The sequence below is a fragment of the Aspergillus homomorphus genome (assembly GCF_003184865.1).
Source record: "Aspergillus homomorphus CBS 101889 unplaced genomic scaffold BO97scaffold_2, whole genome shotgun sequence".
Taxonomy (NCBI): Eukaryota; Fungi; Ascomycota; class Eurotiomycetes; order Eurotiales; family Aspergillaceae; genus Aspergillus; species Aspergillus homomorphus.
The window spans coordinates 1468943-1487915 of record NW_020291888.1 but is presented as its reverse complement, the minus strand read 5'-3'; the positions used below and the strand labels follow the sequence as shown (position 1 = coordinate 1487915).

The window sequence follows — 18973 nt, the reverse complement described above, 5'->3', positions numbered from 1 at the left end:
CTAGCTATCTTGCCCCAGGGCCGCTAGAGCAATCAGAGCCCTAGTACTGGAGCAATTCAAACATGCGATTTGACCTTGGGGATCTTAGCATCATTAGAGGTCCTTTCCCCGGTCCAGCCAAGGTTGTTTTGATACGACCAAGTTTGGGATTGGCCTACGAAATCGTGACATGCCGCATATAATAATCTCCGAGCAGATTTCGCATCATGAAGTGACAGGACATATGCTGTGGAACACTTGGCTTTCACTGGCATTCCTTGGACAACCCGACTCATGGCCTCTCCACAGGGGATAATTACACCGGTAAAGCGATCGATTTTCGTCTCCGCGCGGGTGATACATGCGAAAAGTGGACCGATCGATTTCTAATATAGCTGAACCCATGGAATGGAATTGAACTTCTGGAATGAAAAAGGAGCAACGTTGAGTTTCCGTGGTGAACCATGGATCAGAGTCAAAGAAAAGGAACCTAGGAACCTCGGCACAAAGATCCTGAGAGCAAGTTGCACTCCGCATCCGTTGTGGACCGCAGGACAGACAGGTGGAGTGGATGCAGAGGAACAAGATGGGAAGTGTATACTGTGGACTGCTACGAGACAAAGAGTAATCACCCTTGCGTTGCAGAAGTCTATTGCTTATGATGTCTTTCACCCCTTCTTTGTGCCTGAAATCGCCCACGGAATTGGTCGGCAAGGTGCCTAGAGAGACTTGGCAAATGGGTTCTTGATACCGATCGTAATGTCTCAGAAGTCGGGTTACGACACTGGACAGGAACCTGAATCAGATCCATTCGCCACTAGGCCATATATTACCATTACAGTCTTGTCATCTGCTATAGTCTGCGGTCCGCGATATTGTCTTTGACTGCGTGTCAAGCGCCACACACTTCACTAGATGAGCTTCTGCTGGGTCATTCTGCCGATTCCATGGGACACGCGGGTCACCCTTCAACGAGGGTCCTTTGATGTCCCACTAGACTAGCATGCTCCCTTGTCTTCCTACGGATAAGGCTGTCTGCATATCGACGATTCGGGACTATCAGTGTCTTATCGTAGACCAATGGATAAGGCAGGCCAGCTACTGCAGATCATCGTACGGTGCGATAAGAGGCAGTTGCCTTGGGAGACATGACAGACAGCTGGCAATATCTGTAGGAAGAGACCAGATCGAAATATAAATTACAAAAGAAGAATCCTTCATGATTCAGTTGCCCTTGTTCGGCAGAATCATTGGTGGTCTCCCAAAGCCTTGGAAAAGCCCACGGACCACTTAAAAGAGAAAACCTGTCTCGGCTCACCAAACTGTGATCTTCCTGGAAAGTATACTGTGTCGCCCGGCTGCAGCAGTGATCGCAACCGCTCAGAGAGATGCGGGAACATTGAGTCGAGTTTCTTTTCAGATAGCTGATGACCCCCGGCTCTTCCGCCCAGTCTCTGTGTATACAAATCAAGGCGCTCTTCAGATGTTGAGCGGCAACGTCGACGAGGTATGATCGGCCGAGATGGTTAAAAGCAAGTTATAATAACATCTAGCATAAGACGCTAAAGCATGGCATTAATGCTGGGGCCACATACAATCAAGAAACCTTGATTTCCTCCAATTCCTGCCCAGTGCCAGAAGAGGGATAGCAAGCTCAGTAGCCAATAATAAGCATGACGTGTGCCTTACATCCCTGGCGAGACCTAGGTAGCGCGCAGTGATTGATGACCTGGTAAGAAACACGATAAGACTGTAGGGATGGAGGAAGCTTATTGGCAGTGACCAAGGGTTCCTGTCTCGCTTTAGTCTCGACCACTAGATAAGTGCGGTTTTCGCTGCTAACGCCGCGACACCTGAGGCCCGCGGCCTAATGAGACGACGTTGAGACAGCAACAAGGGAAGCAGATCCTTCCCCAAATAAAGAAGAACGACGGTGATAGTGCAGTTGCAGAAGATCTATTCTTGGTCTCGTCGTCTTTTGGGGTTCCTCCAGATATCCCAAGTGAGTTGTTTCATCCCTCTGCCTCCCTCTTCCCCTGGTCAGAAGGTCAGAAGTCAAGACGTGTCAACCTTTCGGCAGGGATCACCTGTTGGCAACAATCGGCGTTGCGGGCAAGGGCTCCTTCCCAGTCCTCCCTCATTCAAGGGGAAGGTCCCCCCATGGCGCTAATTAAACTAGTGACGGAGCCGGTTAGACTCAAGCGTCTAGTGGGTGGCGTTCGGCCTTCCTCCACCGAGACAAGCGAGATTTCTATCCCCTGTCTACCGCTGCTGATTGGAAGCCCGGCTCAGGTACGGGCGGGTTACTAGCCTGTGAGTCGTTGATGCCTGGAGGGGGGATTTTTCTGCCGGAACATTAGGGATTGCTGATCAACAGTAAATAATTACAACAATCATAATAATACTTATGCTCTGTATTACCCCGTAGATGAGCTCTATTAAAACAATATTCATACATAACTTGCCACGGACCATCCAGTCGGAGGAGGATCAGATATCAATTGAAGTTTTGCAGTTATGAGCACTCAACTCCTCCTGCTGTTCATAATAGATTAAATTATGCTCATCCGAGAAATCCAGATTGTCAGGCTGTTGGGTACGGTGGGGACTGTCTTGCCCTCTTCCTGGTGTCCGTCGGCTTACTGTGCTCATGTAGGATCGGCTTTGGTGTCAACCAAGGATGGCGCTTCGTACTCGGGATGGCAACAGATGGTCGTGACGTCGTCCAACTGGCTCGATACGGGTGACTTCCAGCGACTTATCGATCTAGGCTCGCTGGCACTAAGACAGTATATCACCCGGTCGGCTCCGTATTCGAATAGCGTCGACCTGATGAAGATCTAGAATGTATCAATTGAGAGAGATGCCGTAGACATGCCCAAGAGAAGAGAGGAATAAGGGAGCCTGCAGGCTAATCCGTAGTGGATTGGACCGAGAGGGTGGTGGATCTTGGTAAATTTATCTACAAGCCAGATGGAGAACGCATCCATCCGCCAACTCCGCAATGGGAGAGGCGTGCAATTTCCCCATATCATCGCAGGCTAATTACAGGCGTGACTAGATTTGAAATGGTGTGAATATTAGACAAGACATTGGTATTACTACGAGCAACTTAATTTAGTAGTACTCACTAGTAAACTAGTAAGGCACAGGCACTGACCGGTGTCAGTCTTTGCTCCAGAGCTAGGTAACAATGGGTGAAGACCGATACCATTCATACGAGGTCCGTCCGCCCTTTACCGGGCGTGCAGATGGTTTCGAGGTTCGTTCGCCATCCCTCCATCAATCCACGCGCTGACTGGAGGGCGGGCGATCGGACGGCCCTGGTAATACGACGTATCAGTCGGTACGGGTGCGGCCCCTCCGAGCGACCACCAGCCAATCAACCCCTGCCGCCCTCCTCCATACGCTCCATACGTCGCCGTCTCCTCTTCTCTCTCCACCACCAAGCCTTTTGCTGCACTTCAGCCTTTCCTCTCCTTCCTTCAACTTCATTTTCCCTCTAGGCTGATCCTCTCTCTTCTTCTTTTCCTCCTCTCTCTTTTCCTTTCTCCCTCTTTCCTCTCCCAACTCCTCTCTCTCTCCTCCCTCAATTCACACCACCTTTTCGTTCTTATCATCTTTCAATTTCTTCCTTCGTTTACCGCTTCCCTCTGCCGACTCTTCCGCTCATCCTCGTCCGTGGCCCGTTCCGTGGCCGTCCGCTCCTTACGATAATAACAGTTCCCTTCGTCGTCTACACAATTCTTAGACTCAAGTCATTCACGACCCTTTCGCTGAAGATCCCTTGGAGTGGATCCGTCACAATTTAATCGGGGACGCTTTAGTCTTGCCGCCGTTCGGTTCTTTCTCGCTACCTTCGACTCTCGACCTTCGAACCGATTACTCGTTGTGAAGCTCACTTACTACTATCTCATTCATCAATATTTAATCAGTTGGATGTGTGGTTGACTAGAGCTTCAATGATCTCGATGCACAGATAAAGGCCTCCAGACAAAGTCAGACTTTCCAAAACGGACCAGGGAAGTCCTATCGGTCTGGAGGTCCCCGTGTGTCTGAGCTACATCAACTGTGCTTATTCGATCACGGGGTCGACCGAGCAATATTTGCGACATTTTAATCACTACATAGGGTCAATAGTCGACCATGGCTTCGATATCTTTACCTCCGCAACACCCAATCACTCCAGCATTCTCTGAATACCTGCGACCAATTGATCGATCACCCGCTGGTCACAGCCGCCGCAATCTGACCATGTCCGCTCCGCTTCCAAACCCACCATTCGTTTTTCCTGCACGAGACCCTGATAATGCGACTTTCGATGCTCCAGTCACTAGACGCAGGACTCCGCCGCCCCTACCGGCTTTTTCGTTCAATCCAGGATCTGGTCACTCTGCACAGCCTTCGATGCCAAATCTACCTTTGAATAGGCCAGGTGGTCACCGTCGGCGGTGCAGCGAATTTGTGGGTGGGGATCGTTTAGCCATTTCCCCCGGTGTCGTAGAGGCCATCCAAGGCAACGACGAGAGTCTAAAATCTACAGCGGCCCAACTTCCTGCTCCGGGTCCCGGCTTCGGTGCAGGCAGTCAAGGAAAGCGGCGCCATGCCCATCGGCGCTCAGCTGCAGTTTCTAGCGTTGATCTTACGGCAATCTCGAATGCACTGGATTTGAAGCCTACAATTGAGAGTGCCCCTTGTATGCCAGCCGACACGATGCGAGAGCATCATGCGTCAAATGAGCCTACCCGACCTGTATCGCAATCAGCAGCCATTCTATATCGGCAATCGTCACCTGCGTCCCCCCGGATCGTTGTGGAGTCAGAGGCCCCGGGTCCGACCAAGCCAAGCCATGAGAGTATCATGCCATCGCCCAGCTATCCTTCCCCTTCACAATCGCCTAAATTGCTTGAGCCTACAACCGCATCGGACCCATACTTTTCCACTAGAAACAGTGGTACTGTCGAGTCGACTTCAGCTGAGCCAAAGCTTTTCACGAATGAAAAACCTAGGCCTAGGCCTAGGACAGCAGATGCCTCTTTGATGCTAGATCAAAACATGGTCTCGAGTATGGGAGATGTCTCAACCTTAAAGCGACCGCTATCTGCTGCGGGGCATTCTCGGAACCGTAAGAGCTTCTCTTCGGGAATCTTGGATCATTTCGCTGGCTCGTCAAGGCGTTCTTTCTCCTCCAGCAACACGGGAAGCACTTTCGATACCTCCGATCATGATACTCATGACTCTTCAGAGTCTCCTAACACGAGAAAGAAACCGTCCAAGACCAAAAAGCGGCAGAAGAAGGTGCGTTCCTGGGCCGGTGCGATTTTGACCAGAGGCAAGGCCAAACGCCATGCCAAGAAGGACATAGGAGAGGAGAGCCAAGCTTCCGTCCCTGCCCCTGTGATTACTAGAACAAACTCAGACCTTGGCTCGGGATTGGATGTAGACTTCGATGACGACAATATTGTTGTTATCCGCACGCCTACTAATCCTGCTACACCAGAAGGTCGCCGTCCCACCTCTAATGAACCGGATGTGCCATCCTTGGAGCATTCTTGGAAGCCAAGAAGCTTCTATGAGCAGACTACTCAAAATGATGCTCTCAGCCCAGTCATCGACTTGGATGCGGCCCTGGGACCGTTCAATACCCCTGACATGCACTCTGGCCGTGTCGCAGAAAGTGGATTTTCAGCAGCCACCAAGAGAATGTATAGTGGTGGTCGGCGAGGTGAATTTGTCGGCCCAGAGATGCGTTACCATCGGCGTGCGGAGAGTGCGCCTGAAATGCCACCCTTCGATCGCAGTTTTCTGGGGACAAACCGGCTCGTGACCAGTTCGACATTGGAGAATCCAGATGTGCTTTATGAAGAGGAAGAGGATGCCTTCCTGGCCGCTACGAGCGAGTCTCCAGCTGGGAATCATGAGCTGCCGCTCTCACAGGTTATCATGTCTACCCCGCGTGATGATGATAGTCGATCCGAGGAGAGTAAAAGCAGTTCTCATACACTTACTGTTCAGCCCGCGGTTGATGATGTCAGTGGTCAACCTCATGCTGGTCTTGGAATCCAGAAAACCGGCACTAATGTTCTCTCGACATCTGGCACTACTTCTTCCACTCGAGATGATATCAAGTTCAGTAACGAACAAAATTCCATCCATCAAATGCAGAATGTGGAGAACCCCTTTTCTTTTGTCTCGAGCAATCCAATCGACACCATCAAACAGGAAAATTGGCAACACCGCATGCCCGTTACTCCAAGTCCCGATGTTTCCCCTCGGTTTATGGCCGCTGATAATCGACCTACAACCTCCCCGCTGGAGCTCACTTATAACATCCCTCCACTGTCTCTCCAGGGAAGCACATCTTACTCTAATTCCTCTTTTTCATCTCCGGACTTTACAGGCTGCTCATCAGATGCCCCTCGGTCGATCACAACCCCGTCTACAAGTGATCGTAACTTTTCGAACCCCTCATACAATCCGTCTATGGATCTTCCACAGACGTCAGTCGAGGATGTGCCATCTCTTACCAGTAGCGCATCTACGACGACGAATGCACCCCACAGGTTCTCCGGTACGTTCTTCGGACGTCCTCGGTTGTCTTCAGACCGTTCTGCTTCTTTCTCTGCAGCGGTACGCCGCCGCACTAGCCAGGCCAACAGCTATAAGAGGTCAAGTCTCGCCAGCCTTTCCAAACTAGTCGTTGGCTCTCAGGGAGAGAAGAGCAAACTTAGTCATGAAGAGAAACCGCCAGAAGATGAACCTGAAAGGTCCAAGAAGAAAGCTCACCGGATCAGTCGTTTGATGCACTTTTGGAGGACCAAAGATAAAGACAAGTCGCATGAACATGGGTTTCGAGAAGAGCGACAATCATGAACCTAACCCTTTCTTCGAGACAAATATTGACACATGTACATATTTCACCTGATCACGATTCGCTTCTATATGATCTTTGCAAGATCTTTTTACTTTTTTTCGCCGTTTTTCTCCTCTTTATCTCGCATTTCTTTTCTTGATCAAGTTCACCTTTACTATTATTGGGTTAGCTGACGAATTTCTTTTGATTGGCATGTGACTGCAAGCGTCAGAGTTTGAAGCTCTATTTATCTTTTATTACTTCTTGATTATTCATGTCTCTCGTTCCAGCTGGAGCAAGCTGAGAGCCAATCCACTCAACTTCGCTCGCTGTTTTCCAAGGTGCATTCTTCTCTTATACCTTTTCTCAGCCCCTCTTCCTTCTTACTCCGTTCCTTCTATTTCATTCCTGATCATTTGAAGGGTACGGTCTGTGCATCAAACTTTTCTTCACGGGACATTTGTTTTTTTGATCTTATTGATCACGGTTAAATGAGGAAGGGGTCTGTTTGATTCCATTTGACTGGTCGAAGCTGGTGGATACTATCGGTTTTCATGGACTGGAGGCTTTTCCTGAAGAACTTAGCATGAAGTCTTTACATGGATACTGAAATAGCTGCTTACAGCTGCAATGAATGTACATTGCGGTACTACTTTTGATGACGCTTGTAGGCTTCTGATATTTTTGTAGCTTGCTGCATCAAGTGATGTTCATTCCAATGAATCTTCCTGAGTTGTATAGTAGTATTTGAGAGGTAATGCACCACCAGTGGCAGGTTGTGGTTGAGGATGTAGATATATCGCGGGAACAGCATTTCGGAGCCCCACACGCCGGAACAGAAAAAATCAACTTCCCAGCAGCCGTTATTCTTATATTCCGGGGTAAATATTCTATAAATAACTTAATATATATATATATATATATATATTTATCAATCTTGACTCAGATTGAAGTATGGGATCCTCCCGGCAAGGCCCCTCCAAGAAGGCTGTAAAAGCCGCCCAGGGTCGCGGCAGCAGCAAAAGCGATCAGAAAAAAGCACCGCGGGGTGGTAATACGCAGGGCAAGCAGCGGCTACAGGACGAGTCATACGGAAATCAGGTTGACATCCCCGCCACCATTCCGTTGACCCTACAGCAACTGCTTCTGAACGTTTTCAAGTCTGCTCTACTCACACAAAGAGTGCCCAGCAGTCGGGCAGATATAAGCGCCGCCGGCTCGGAGGCTACTAGTGCCAACCTCGCTCATGCCCGCGAGGCGACCGAACGAAATCAACTGGACATCAAGGGTCTCATCCAGACCATCAAGTCTCACCTCTACAATCGAGATTTTGACTCGGCATTCACTGATGCCGATGAGGACCTCTTGCGGGCGTATGCCCTGCGATGGAGCTCCTCACGGGCCCTGGGTTATGTGGGCATCTTCAGAGCCCTCCTCAAGGTCTTGCTCAAGCCTGTGACCCAGGCTGCCACTTCATCTCAAGCCGCTGAGGATAGCCATGTGGTATGTATAGGTGGCGGTGCAGGTGCCGAGATTATTGCCCTTGCGGCTGCCTGGAGGGACTGGACCGATGCCGTTAATGGCAACGAACAGCAACCCACGAGCTCGGGAGAGCAAACGGCCCTTGCCGATGCCGTAGAGGGTCTGTCATTGCAAGAAGGGGAGGAAGGGTCGAGTGGACCCGAGCACACAGTCGAGGGACAAGCGGCGTCGAAGCCACGACACAAGCTCTCGGTTACAGCCATCGATATCGCGGACTGGTCCAGCATCGTGGATCGTCTGGTTTCCACCATCCAGTCTCCGGCAGTCACCGGATCAAACTCCCATCCGGCTCCCTTGTATGGAGATGCTGGCCTGATGAGCCCGGCGGCGCCGAGAGGCAGTGCTCCCAGCTTCCAGGTCGGGTTCCAAAGGCTGGATGTTCTTTCAGCCTCCGAGGATGAGCTGCGAAGGCTGTTGCGCCCTAGCCAGGAGAAACAGGGCGCCCCCAACACCGTCATGGTCACTCTAATGTTCACTCTCAATGAATTATTCTCGACATCTATGGCCAAAGCAACGGGCTTCTTGCTGCGTCTTACGGATATGCTACAGCCTGGTGCTGTGCTTCTCGTTGTAGACAGTCCAGGAAGTTATTCGACGTTGAAATTAGGGAAGACCACCGCTACGGGGACTGCTACAGAGACCTCGGAAAGGCAATATCCGATGAAATTTCTTCTGGACCATGCGCTGCTTTCAGTCGCAGCCGGTAAATGGGACCGGCTGTTCTCGCAAGATTCGCGCTGGTGGAGACGGGATGCAGCGCGGCTGCGGTATGAGGTCGGGGAAGGAGCTGGCTTGGAGGATATGAGGTTTCAGGTTCATATTTATCGCAGATTGGCGGATTAAGTCTGTGTGTCGCTCTGTTAACATCAGTGTTTGGCTATACTTCTTTCTCTTTTGGTAAACACACCCGGAATTTGCCCATGCTTTTTGGTCTAATACACTTTGCTATACTTGGTCTGGAGGGTTGCAAGATTGAATACTAATTAAACAAACACCAGTTTAAAGGATAGGCAAGGGAGAGATGTAGAGAGAGAAGAATGAGTATGTTATTGCTACAGTCGATAGAAGGGTGTATGTCAAAAGGAAGAGAAAACAAGACCAAACAACATCAGTTCGCCACAGAGATCATGCACGCCCGAGATCCATCCAGGCAAAAGAAACGGACCAACAAATTAAAACTACATATCAATTCCATTTAGTTTCTCAGACCCAACAGAAGGCTCGTGTTCTTGCCACCTTCCTTGCCGTCGTTGCCGGGAAGGTACGTGACGTTGGGGTTGCTGGCCAGCGTGTTGGCGATCTCCTTGCTAGCCTCAATACGACGGATCTCAATCAGACCGCTGCCTGCCTTGGCGACAGCCTTGCTGATGATATCGGCACTCTCGGCTTCACCCTCAGCCCGGATGACGTTGGCCTGTCGCTCCTGCTCGGCCCTCTCGACGATGAATCGAGCCCGTTCGGCATCCTGCTGAGCGATCTGCTTCTGCTCGACGGCACGCGTGAACTCCTTTCCGAAAGTCATGTGGGTGATGGAGACGTCTTCCAAGGCGATGTTGAACTGTGCAGCACGCTTCATCAGATCCGTGCGGATGCGGTTGGAGACGGCCTCGCGTTGGGTGATCAATTCGGCGGCATCAAACTGGGCCACGATGGCCTTGAGGACTTCGTTTCCGATGGAAGGCAACACACGCTCGTCGTAATCGGTACCGTAAGACTAAATTAAATAACATAACAGTGTCAGACGGGTAAAGGAAATGGAGACCGGAGAGCTGGGGTGCAAACCTGGTAGATCACCGGCAGCTTCGGGACATCGGGACGGTGCAGGACTCGCAGGGTCAAGCTGACCATCTGCAAATCCTTACTTCCGGTGGTGGTAGAAATATGACGGGGCTTAGTGCGGACATCGTAGATGATGGCCTTCTGCAACCAGGGGATCAGGAAGTGGGTGCCTTCGTTCACGACCTTCTCCTGCACACCGGACAACCGGTCGAAGATGACGGCGCGGGTTCCACCACGGACGTCGTAGAGAGATTCGCCGAGAAGCCAAAACCCGAGAGCGGGAATTCCAAACCTGAGTAAAGCACGGTTCGACGCCATGGTTGTTGTCTGTAAAGGGGAGGGCAGGAGGGGTTGAGATGGAAGCTGTAAGTCGACGAGTATCAATCCCGCTCACTGACTGGAGATGATGTCGCGGGAGGCTTTTCGCAGTCTGTCCTGATCGGGACTAGTGCTGGGCGGTTGTTCGACTTCGACCTTCGCCCGTTTCGGTCCGAAGCCAACGTCGACTTTCTTCCTTCTGTCTGTCTGTCTCGTCTATCCCGTCCCACACCGCGTTCTCTGTCCTTGAACCTCGTCGCATACATTCACAATGGGTGGTCATCTCGATCCTAAGAACGGAGTGTAAGTTCTCCCCTCATTGCTGGCTCCCATGCTGCGATCCCTAGCTTTTCCGGCGTCGGCTATCGTGCGACTTTGTCTACGAGTCATTGAGCTCTACTCCTCTTAATGGCATCATTGCGAGAAGGGATGCATTCTCTATCAGATAGATTCGCTAACTCGTGGTCGATATAGTTTCCTTGGCACCTGGGGTGACCTCGGTACGTCTTTCGAACCCTGCTCCGAGCCCGATGCTTGAGAGAATATCCTTGGCGGCGACAAGCTCTCGACTGGGAGCATGTGTGATTTATATTGGATCATGTCCCAATTGTCACCGAGTGCTTGCCCAAATGACGGAAACAAGCATGATCTTCCGGGCGAGCCGACCGACATGGCTGACCTTCGATTAATTCTAGGCTGCCCTACTCCCCAGCGTATCACCTCCTACTCTCTCTCTCCCAACCGTCAGCGCCCTCTCGCCGGTGCTGGCCACGCCGCCATTTTCAACACCTTCCGCAGATTCAGACACCAGGTCCTCTACGTTGCTCCCCCCTTCATTGCCGCCTACGCCATCATGAACTGGGCTATTGAGCGGTATGCATTGGTCCTACCCACAAATGAACAATCTCTACTCATGCGCTACTTTGTGGTGATTATTGAACGATTTGCTGACGCTAGGCTTCTCATTTCTAGTAACGAGTACCTCAACTCCAAGCCCGGCCGCCTTCTTGAGGGTGGTGAGGAGTAAATGTAACGTGCGATACCAAGGGAATCACAAACGAGAAGAATCAAGAAACCCGGAAAGATGAAGGAATGTGTTTGGTGATTGCGTTGTACAGTAACTAGAAGCAATCGATTGTGTTGCATGTTTTGCTTTCTCACCTGGTCCAAGCGGGCGGTGTATCTGTAATGGATGCGCTCAGATAGGTCGGATGGATTCCAATTCCAGGCGGCCCTTGACCCATCGTAGTGTCTGCAAATCAAAGTCCTCATGATGTTGAATGAGCAATCTTCTTCGATGCTATTTGTCTGCTGTTCTACAATGGCTATCGATTCTGTTTGAATGGAAAAGAACTATTGTCGTATTGGCCATGGATCCTGCTGCCCAAGTGCCCAAGTGGTATGTCTCGCTCCCTCTTCCCAAGCGTGGGATTGACAAGCCTGATCCAGTCAACGCGATCGGAGCGGAGTCGAACATACAGCTGGTACATGATTTCAATCTTTTACATTGTGATTGATCAGGGAAGGTTATGTTCATATCTAGTCCTCTCATACTAAGTTGTGAAGCAAGCAAACTCCACCGTACGTAGATTTATCCAAAAATACCGAAACGGGGCAATGAAGAGAGAAAACCCCCCTCTAGAATACGGTGGACGGGTATCACCCGTACTAGTGAGTTTAGTTTTAACTTACAGCAACTTTTTGACATACATTTTTTTCTTTCCTCGCTGAATTTGGAAAACCCCCACTCCGCATGCGCTCGTCTTTCTTCCTGTCTTTCTGCCGTCCCTCTTCTTCCTCTCCTTCCTCTTCTTCCTCTTCTCTTCTCCTTCGACTCTCTTCACTTTCTCACCCTCCTTGCAGTCCTTCTCTAATCTCCCGTTCGCATCTTTTCCGTGCTCTCCAATCCGTCACCATGAGCGATATCACTCACCCCACTATCAAGGGCAAGTTCTTTCGCACCATAAACACCCCTCCATCACTGCTCAGCTACCCCGCCTTACCTGTCCTTGATCATCACGAAATCGGTTCTTGAATTCTCAATGGAACCGGTATCGCTCGGGTTGGATTTGATGGTGGAAATAGCCTTCCCACTTATATCTACCGTGAACGCATAGTGACTAGAATTACCCCTCATTGCTAACATTTGCCCTCTGCAGATGGCTGGTTCTCCGAGCAGTCCAACATGTGGCCTGGTCAAGCCATGAACCTCAAGGTCAACCAGATCCTCCACCACGAGAAGTCCAAGTACCAGGACGTTCTTGTCTTCGAGAGCAGCGACTATGGCACTGTCCTCGTTCTCGACAACGTCATCCAGTGCACCGAGCGCGATGAGTTCTCGTACGTCGGACTCCTGTTTCCATTCCTCAGCAGTCTCCCACATTATGCTTTTATTTCCTGTGTCACCATGCAGTCCACTCAAAGCAGGCTACGCTGGGACTAACCTTACTGGATTGTAGCTACCAGGAGATGATCACCCACCTTGCCATGAACTCTCACCCCAACCCCAAGAAGGTCCTCGTTATTGGCGGTGGTGACGGCGGTGTCCTCCGTGAGGTTGTCAAGCACGAGACGGTCGAGGAGGCCATTCTGTGCGACATTGACGAGGTACTCACAACCAATACAATTCCCGTTTCTTCTTCCATATGTACCAAGGACGCCCAGCTCACGAGTTCTAGGCTGTCATCCGTGTCTCCAAGAAGTACCTTCCTGGCATGAGCATCGGCTTCCAGCACCCCAACGTCAAGGTCCACGTTGGCGATGGCTTCGAGTTCCTCAAGCAGCGCCAGAACGAGTTCGACGTTATCATCACCGACAGCTCCGATCCCGAGGGTCCCGCCGAGAGCCTCTTCCAGAAGCCTTACTTCGAGCTCTTGCGCGATGCGCTGCGCGAGGGAGGTGTAATCACCACACAAGGTTGTTCGTCGCCTTTACTTTGTTCTCATCTGCCCAACTGTCACATGCCCCGCTCCCTTCCTTTCCTGCCCTCTCTATCTTCCGATCTCTTGCTCACTATTCTATTTTCTATCCTCTTCCATCTTTCCTTTACATGGCCCTCCCCGTCTTTTCTTCTCCATCCATTCTGATTTTTTTTCTTGTCCCCATCCACTCCATATGTCTCAAGCCATTCGAAGCTAACCATTTCACGTCCCGAACCACCCGTTGGGTCTGGTTTGGGTTTCGTGTCTTATGTCTCCACAGCCGAGAACCAGTGGCTCCACCTTTCCCTGATCACCGACCTCAAGAAGGCCTGCAAGGAGGTCTTCCCCGTCGCTGAATACGCCTACACCACCATCCCCACCTACCCCTCCGGTCAGATCGGCTTCATGGTCTGCTGCAAGGATGCTACCCGCAACGTCAAGGAGCCCGTTCGCTCCTGGACCCGTGAGGAGGAGGAGCGTCTCTGCCGCTACTACAACCAGGATATCCACCGTGCCAGCTTCATCCTGCCCAACTTTGCTCGCAAGGCCCTCAACTAGATTACTTAAACTTTTGTGTTATTCTTCTCTCTGGTTTTGGGATCTGGCCTCCGGTCTGAGGCGCCTATGGCGGATGATAATCGATGATGATCTGACGATGATGAATATATCAAAATATTCCCTTTTATCACGAAGTTCTAGACCGTATGGGCTTCCAGTAAAAGCTCTTGTAGCAAATGCCTCTAAGTGCTGATGAAGATCCTGAGACATACATGGGATTGCAAAGATAAGCAGTGTTAAATCTTGGTGATTTACTTCACGAAAAGCAAGAATTACCACAACCAAAGAAGGAAATAACCAAAAAGAAAATCGTGCATTTTATCTGAAAACAGCATTCGTTAAATAGGACTTCTCCTGAGAGGTCATCTAGCCTCAAGGATCAACATCGTCCATGAGAACCATAAAACAATAAAACTATAGATAACAAGTCGTCACGTCGCTAAAACAAGACATCTACAGAATTTGCTGGAAAGCACGGTTGATGGGGGAGCGGACAGGGTGGCCCTTGTAGAAGTCGATGGTGGCGATCGCGCGCTTGCTGATACCCTCAGGAGTGAACTCAAATTTCTGCAAAGTAGACTTGTTAGTGATTGGACTTTCTCATAGATAGAATGGCAGAGAAGGAAGGGGAATCTTACGGCATAAACCTCCTTGTAAGGGCCAGAAGCACCGAAGCGGTTGAGACCAAACTGCTCGTGAGAGTAGCGCTCCCAACCCATGGTGGAGAGGGCCTCAACGGAGAGGACGGGGATTCCGTCAGGGAGGACCTGGAGCTTGTAGGACTTGTCCTGGGCATCAAAGACCTCGAAGCAGGGAACGGAGACAACACGGGCAGCAATGCCGTGCTTCTCCTTGAGGTAGGTGGCAGCGTCGATACAGATGCTAACCTCGGAACCAGTGGAGATAAGAGTGACAGCGGCGTTGGGGGCGTCAACAGCAACGTAAGCACCCTTGAGGGCGTTCTCGATGGTGGAGTTCTCCAGGTGAGGCAGGTTCTGGCGGGTGAGGGCCAGAATGCTGGGAGTGTGCTTGGAGGTCAGGGCAGAGTAGTAGGCAGCGCTGGTCTCGTTACCATCGGCCGGGCGCCAGACCATGCAGTTAGGGAGAGCACGGAAGTGGGCAAGAGTCTCGATGGGCTGGTGAGTGGGACCATCCTCACCCAGACCAATAGAATCGTGAGTGGCAACGTGAATGGCGCGAACGCGAGACAGGGCAGACAGGCGGACGGCACCTGCGGCGTAGGAGACGAAGTTCAAGAAGGTACCACCAGCGGGGATGACGGTACCGTAGGCAGCAAGACCGTTCATGACAGCAGCCATGGCGTGCTCACGGACACCGTAGCGGAGGTAACGACCGGACCAGTCACCGATGTTATACTCAGGAGGCTGGAAGTCGACGGCGTTCTTCCAGCGGGTGTTGTTGGAGCCAGTCAAGTCGGCAGAACCAGACAGGAGCTCGGGAACAACGTCGTGGATCTTCTCAAGGACAGCCTCGGAGAGCTTACGGGTAGCCACAGCAGGGTCGGAGGGCTTGTAGGTGGGGAGACTCTTCTCCCAGCCGTCGGCAAGCTTGCCGGACAGACGGCGGGTGAGCTCGGCGTGCTCAGCCTTGTACTCGGAAGCATACTTCTCGAAGAGCTGGTTCCACTCCTGCTCCTTGGCGGCACCTTCAGCGGCGTGCTTGTGGTAGAGGTCATAAACCTGCTGGGGAACGACGAAGCTCTGCTTGGGGTCAAAGCCGAAAAGCTGCTTGACACCCTCAATGTCGTCGGCCTTCAAGGGGTTACCGTGGACACCACCGGTGCCCTGAAGCTTGGAGCCGAAACCAATGGTGGTGGTCAGGCGGATGACGGAAGGCTTGTCGGTGACGCTCTTGGCCTCACGGATGGCGGCCTCAATGGCATCGAGGTCGTTGTCACCGTCCTTGACCCAAACGGTGTGCCAGCCGTAGGCCTCGAAACGCTTGGTAACATCCTCGGTAAAAGCGCACTTAGTGTCACCGTCTATAATACGAAAGGTCAGTGGTCAATTACAGGAGGCGGCTGGCTTCATATCCAGAGAATGGCCAGTAGAGCTTACCAATAGAAATGTGGTTGTCATCGTAGATGGCAATCAGGTTGCCAAGCTTCAAGTGACCGGCCATCGAGGCAGCCTCGCTGGCAATACCCTCCATAGCGCAACCATCACCGAAGTAGCAGAAGGTGTGGTTGTTGAACAGCTCGTAGCCGGGCTTGTTGAAGACACCAGCGGAGTGCTTCTGAGCAATGGCCAAACCAACAGCGTTGGCGAAACCCTGGCCAAGAGGGCCAGTGGTGACCTCGACACCGGGGGTGTCGTGGGCCTCAGGGTGACCGGGGGTGATGCTGTCAAGTTGCTAGACGGGCACTCCGGTTAGAATCGCCGGCTCCATCGGCTTCGGATTGAGAAAGCTTACTCTGAAGTTCTTCAGGTCATCCATAGAGACCTTGTAGCCGAAGAGGTGAAGGAGAGCATATTGGAGCATGCAGCCGTGGCCGTTGCTGTTCGCGGTGTCAGTGCTGGAACTTAGGGAATTGGGGGGGGCGCACTGCACGCCTTGTGAGGCTCACGAGAGAACAAAGCGATCACGGTTGGGGAAGTTGGGGTTCTGGGGGTTGAAGGTCATGAACTTGTTGAAGAGGACGTGAGACACGGGGGCCATGCCCATAGGGGCACCGGGGTGACCGGAGTTGGCCTTGAAGGTGGCATCAACCTATACGACGATTAGCTTACGATCCGACGCAACAGTTTCTCATCCAAAAGCAGGTTGTTGCGCTGCTCTCCGACCAGTCCCTTCTTGGATTGACGGGCGATCAAAAGATTATCGTCCGAAGAGAAAGAGAGATCCTTACCGCCAACAGACGGATGGTGTTGATAGCCAATTGATCCACGTCGGTGTAACCCATGTTTGCGGTATCTGATGACAACCGGACGATTAGCAGGAGACAGATTATATGCTGAAGGGGAGTTCCAGGATGTTGTTGGCGACTAAGGGGGGTAGATGAGGGGGACAACATACTAAATTAAACTCTGTTTATATGAAATAGGATGTTATTTTCGAAGATCAAACCAACAATCAGAGAGGTAAGATCAACGCAAGATGCGAGAGGAAGAAGAGACACGAGGAAGGAGGGAGGAGGATGAGGAGAGAGAGGAAGGAAGGAAGATTAAGATGAAGAGATTGGGGAAAAGGGAAAAGCGAGACGAGGGGCGGCGTGGGATGGAGGAATAACGCCCGGCCGGGCATGGAGGGACTGGGTGAGGTTTGGAGGGGGGAAAGATCGAACTGGGAAGGTGGGGGGGCAATGATGTCTGCAGTGGGGCCAATTCTCACCGGCTGCTCTGGAAGGAGGGGGAATCCTCACCTCTCAATGTAGTTGATGATAGTACTGTACTTACTAGTATGACTGATCAATCGATAATCATCCTGACTGCATGTTCCATCAATGGCATCAAGTGGAGCTCCAGCGACGGTGAAAGCAATGGAACTGGGTGGCACTTGGGCAGGGTATAGCTGTGGTTGTTGAATGACATTACTAAGTATTTTTTTTTTTTTCATGTCGATGACGTGCGGGTAAAAGCAGTAGTGTTAGCAGCAGCAGCAAGCATTGAGCACGGAGAATGAATGATGCATTCATCCACCCATCCATGTCCACTTTTTCTGCCTCAGGCACATTAAGTGTACTGTACACCTTTCCCAACAAGTCCCGAAACCTTACAATTAATGAGAAGGGGAAAGAAAGTATAGTTAAAAGTATCTCGCAACAACATATTCTCCATTTCGTTCATTGCTCAGGTCCAGCCTTCATGTTTTTGTTCCTGCAAAGTGGTGGACGTTGGTTGCCCTGTGAGACTAGCAGACTGCTCTCAGACGAGCTTGCGAAGGGAGTTTCAAGACTATACTGCAATACCTACAATCTGCGTCTGCCCTCTTCCTCCCAACCAGTTTCAGGGGATCACTATTCCACACCTAACAATTCCCCCATGTAAATTTTCCGAGTGAATTTTGACCACCACGCAGCCCGAGGGAAGTAAATCCCTCCGCAGATTTTCCATTGGATATGGATTCATGTTTCCGTGCAGGAGAGCGGAAAGTCCCAACGCAGCAATTTTCCGAAACCACCTGGCACCGCCCGGAGTGATTCTGTCCGCTGGGTCCGGAGGACGCTGCTCCGCAAACCCCATCATAATAAATAATCAATTCCATTGAATTACTCCGGGCATAGTCTGTAGATTGATATTATCATGGGCTTCTAGAAGCAAGTAGTCTACCCACGTTTCTCACCTGACATTGCTGGATTCTCCCCGTGCATGGCCTTTGGAGGTTTCCGATGATGAGTCCTTACCAGCCAAAGTGGCATGTGCAGACTGCAGGCATCTCTATCGTGGCTCAAAGCGCATGTTGCATCGCTGATGCCAGCGCAATGGCCGGCATTCCGATTCCGACTGCTAATATGACATTAAGCGTCACAACTATCTAACATCAAACAGGGTGAATCTCACTTCCCAATGCAGCATTCCTCAACTTGAGAATTAGCCAGGGGGTCCTCACATCCGCCAGTATTACCCGACCGGCTGACGGAATTGCCGGAGTGTCTGCGCTCTGCGGCTATATCAATTACGGCGGAATTAGTAGACGCTCGCGGGCACCCACGACAAGGAAGTTGAGACAGATGGATTACAGTTACAGTATAATTGGTCATGATAGGAGAGTCTGAAAACATCCAGGATCTTTAAAGCTGAGTCTCACAAAAGCCCTCCTATTTGAGCGTCCGAGGATGTGAATTAGGAGATGGCGTCGGCGAGGGGGGGTTTATAGTAGAGCGTCTTCCCTAATTGGGAAAGCACATATTCGGTCGGATCACTCACGGGTCCACTGTCTATCACCCCGGCTCATAGCAGAAACAGGGCCATTGGAAAGCATACGTGACAGCCCCGCGAGTTCACCAACTTCCGGCATGCCGATTCAACGAGAGGACCGACGGCAGTGGATCATGAGTCCCGCA

The 18973-nt window shown here is 51.2% G+C and overlaps 6 protein-coding genes across 6 annotated transcripts; 4 read left to right on the top strand and 2 right to left on the bottom strand.

Annotated features, from left to right (window-relative positions):
• The first annotated feature begins 3911 nt into the window (after positions 1–3911).
• BO97DRAFT_84001 (putative cell wall proline rich protein) lies at positions 3912–7167 on the top strand. The gene has a single exon (XM_025701096.1). The coding sequence runs from the start codon at positions 4126–4128 to the stop codon at positions 6850–6852; it is 2727 nt and encodes a 908-aa protein (XP_025556271.1). The 5' UTR covers positions 3912–4125; the 3' UTR covers positions 6853–7167.
• Positions 7168–7786: 619 nt separating this feature from the next.
• Positions 7787–9370, top strand: BO97DRAFT_467595 (25S rRNA (uracil2843-N3)-methyltransferase; the record flags this gene model as incomplete). The annotated part of the gene is made up of 1 exon (XM_025699667.1): positions 7787–9370. The coding sequence occupies one exon, from the start codon at positions 7787–7789 to the stop codon at positions 9215–9217; it is 1431 nt and encodes a 476-aa protein (XP_025556270.1). The 3' UTR covers positions 9218–9370.
• Positions 9371–9398: 28 nt separating this feature from the next.
• phb1 (prohibitin subunit PHB1) lies at positions 9399–10543 on the bottom strand. Its single transcript, XM_025693300.1, has 2 exons — positions 10157–10543; positions 9399–10088 (listed from the first exon to the last, which is right to left on the bottom strand). The coding sequence occupies exons 1-2, from the start codon at positions 10469–10471 to the stop codon at positions 9570–9572; spliced, it is 834 nt and encodes a 277-aa protein (XP_025556269.1). The 5' UTR covers positions 10472–10543; the 3' UTR covers positions 9399–9569.
• A 115-nt stretch (positions 10544–10658) lies between these two features.
• Positions 10659–11623, top strand: BO97DRAFT_402656 (ubiquinol--cytochrome-c reductase subunit 8). Its single transcript, XM_025694558.1, has 4 exons — positions 10659–10774; positions 10946–10971; positions 11167–11344; positions 11444–11623. The coding sequence occupies exons 1-4, from the start codon at positions 10743–10745 to the stop codon at positions 11496–11498; spliced, it is 291 nt and encodes a 96-aa protein (XP_025556268.1). The 5' UTR covers positions 10659–10742; the 3' UTR covers positions 11499–11623.
• A 602-nt stretch (positions 11624–12225) lies between these two features.
• On the top strand, positions 12226–14047 carry BO97DRAFT_402655 (spermidine synthase). The gene is made up of 5 exons (XM_025694557.1): positions 12226–12417; positions 12631–12811; positions 12931–13078; positions 13150–13387; positions 13673–14047. The coding sequence occupies exons 1-5, from the start codon at positions 12387–12389 to the stop codon at positions 13948–13950; spliced, it is 876 nt and encodes a 291-aa protein (XP_025556267.1). The 5' UTR covers positions 12226–12386; the 3' UTR covers positions 13951–14047.
• Positions 14048–14273: 226 nt separating this feature from the next.
• Positions 14274–17151, bottom strand: tktA (transketolase tktA). Its single transcript, XM_025701095.1, has 7 exons — positions 16987–17151; positions 16820–16884; positions 16538–16680; positions 16384–16468; positions 16029–16323; positions 14589–15952; positions 14274–14517 (listed from the first exon to the last, which is right to left on the bottom strand). Exons 2-7 carry the CDS (start codon positions 16871–16873, stop codon positions 14404–14406), a joined length of 2055 nt encoding a protein of 684 aa, XP_025556266.1. The 5' UTR covers positions 16874–16884; positions 16987–17151; the 3' UTR covers positions 14274–14403.
• Between the last annotated feature and the right edge of the window lie 1822 nt (positions 17152–18973).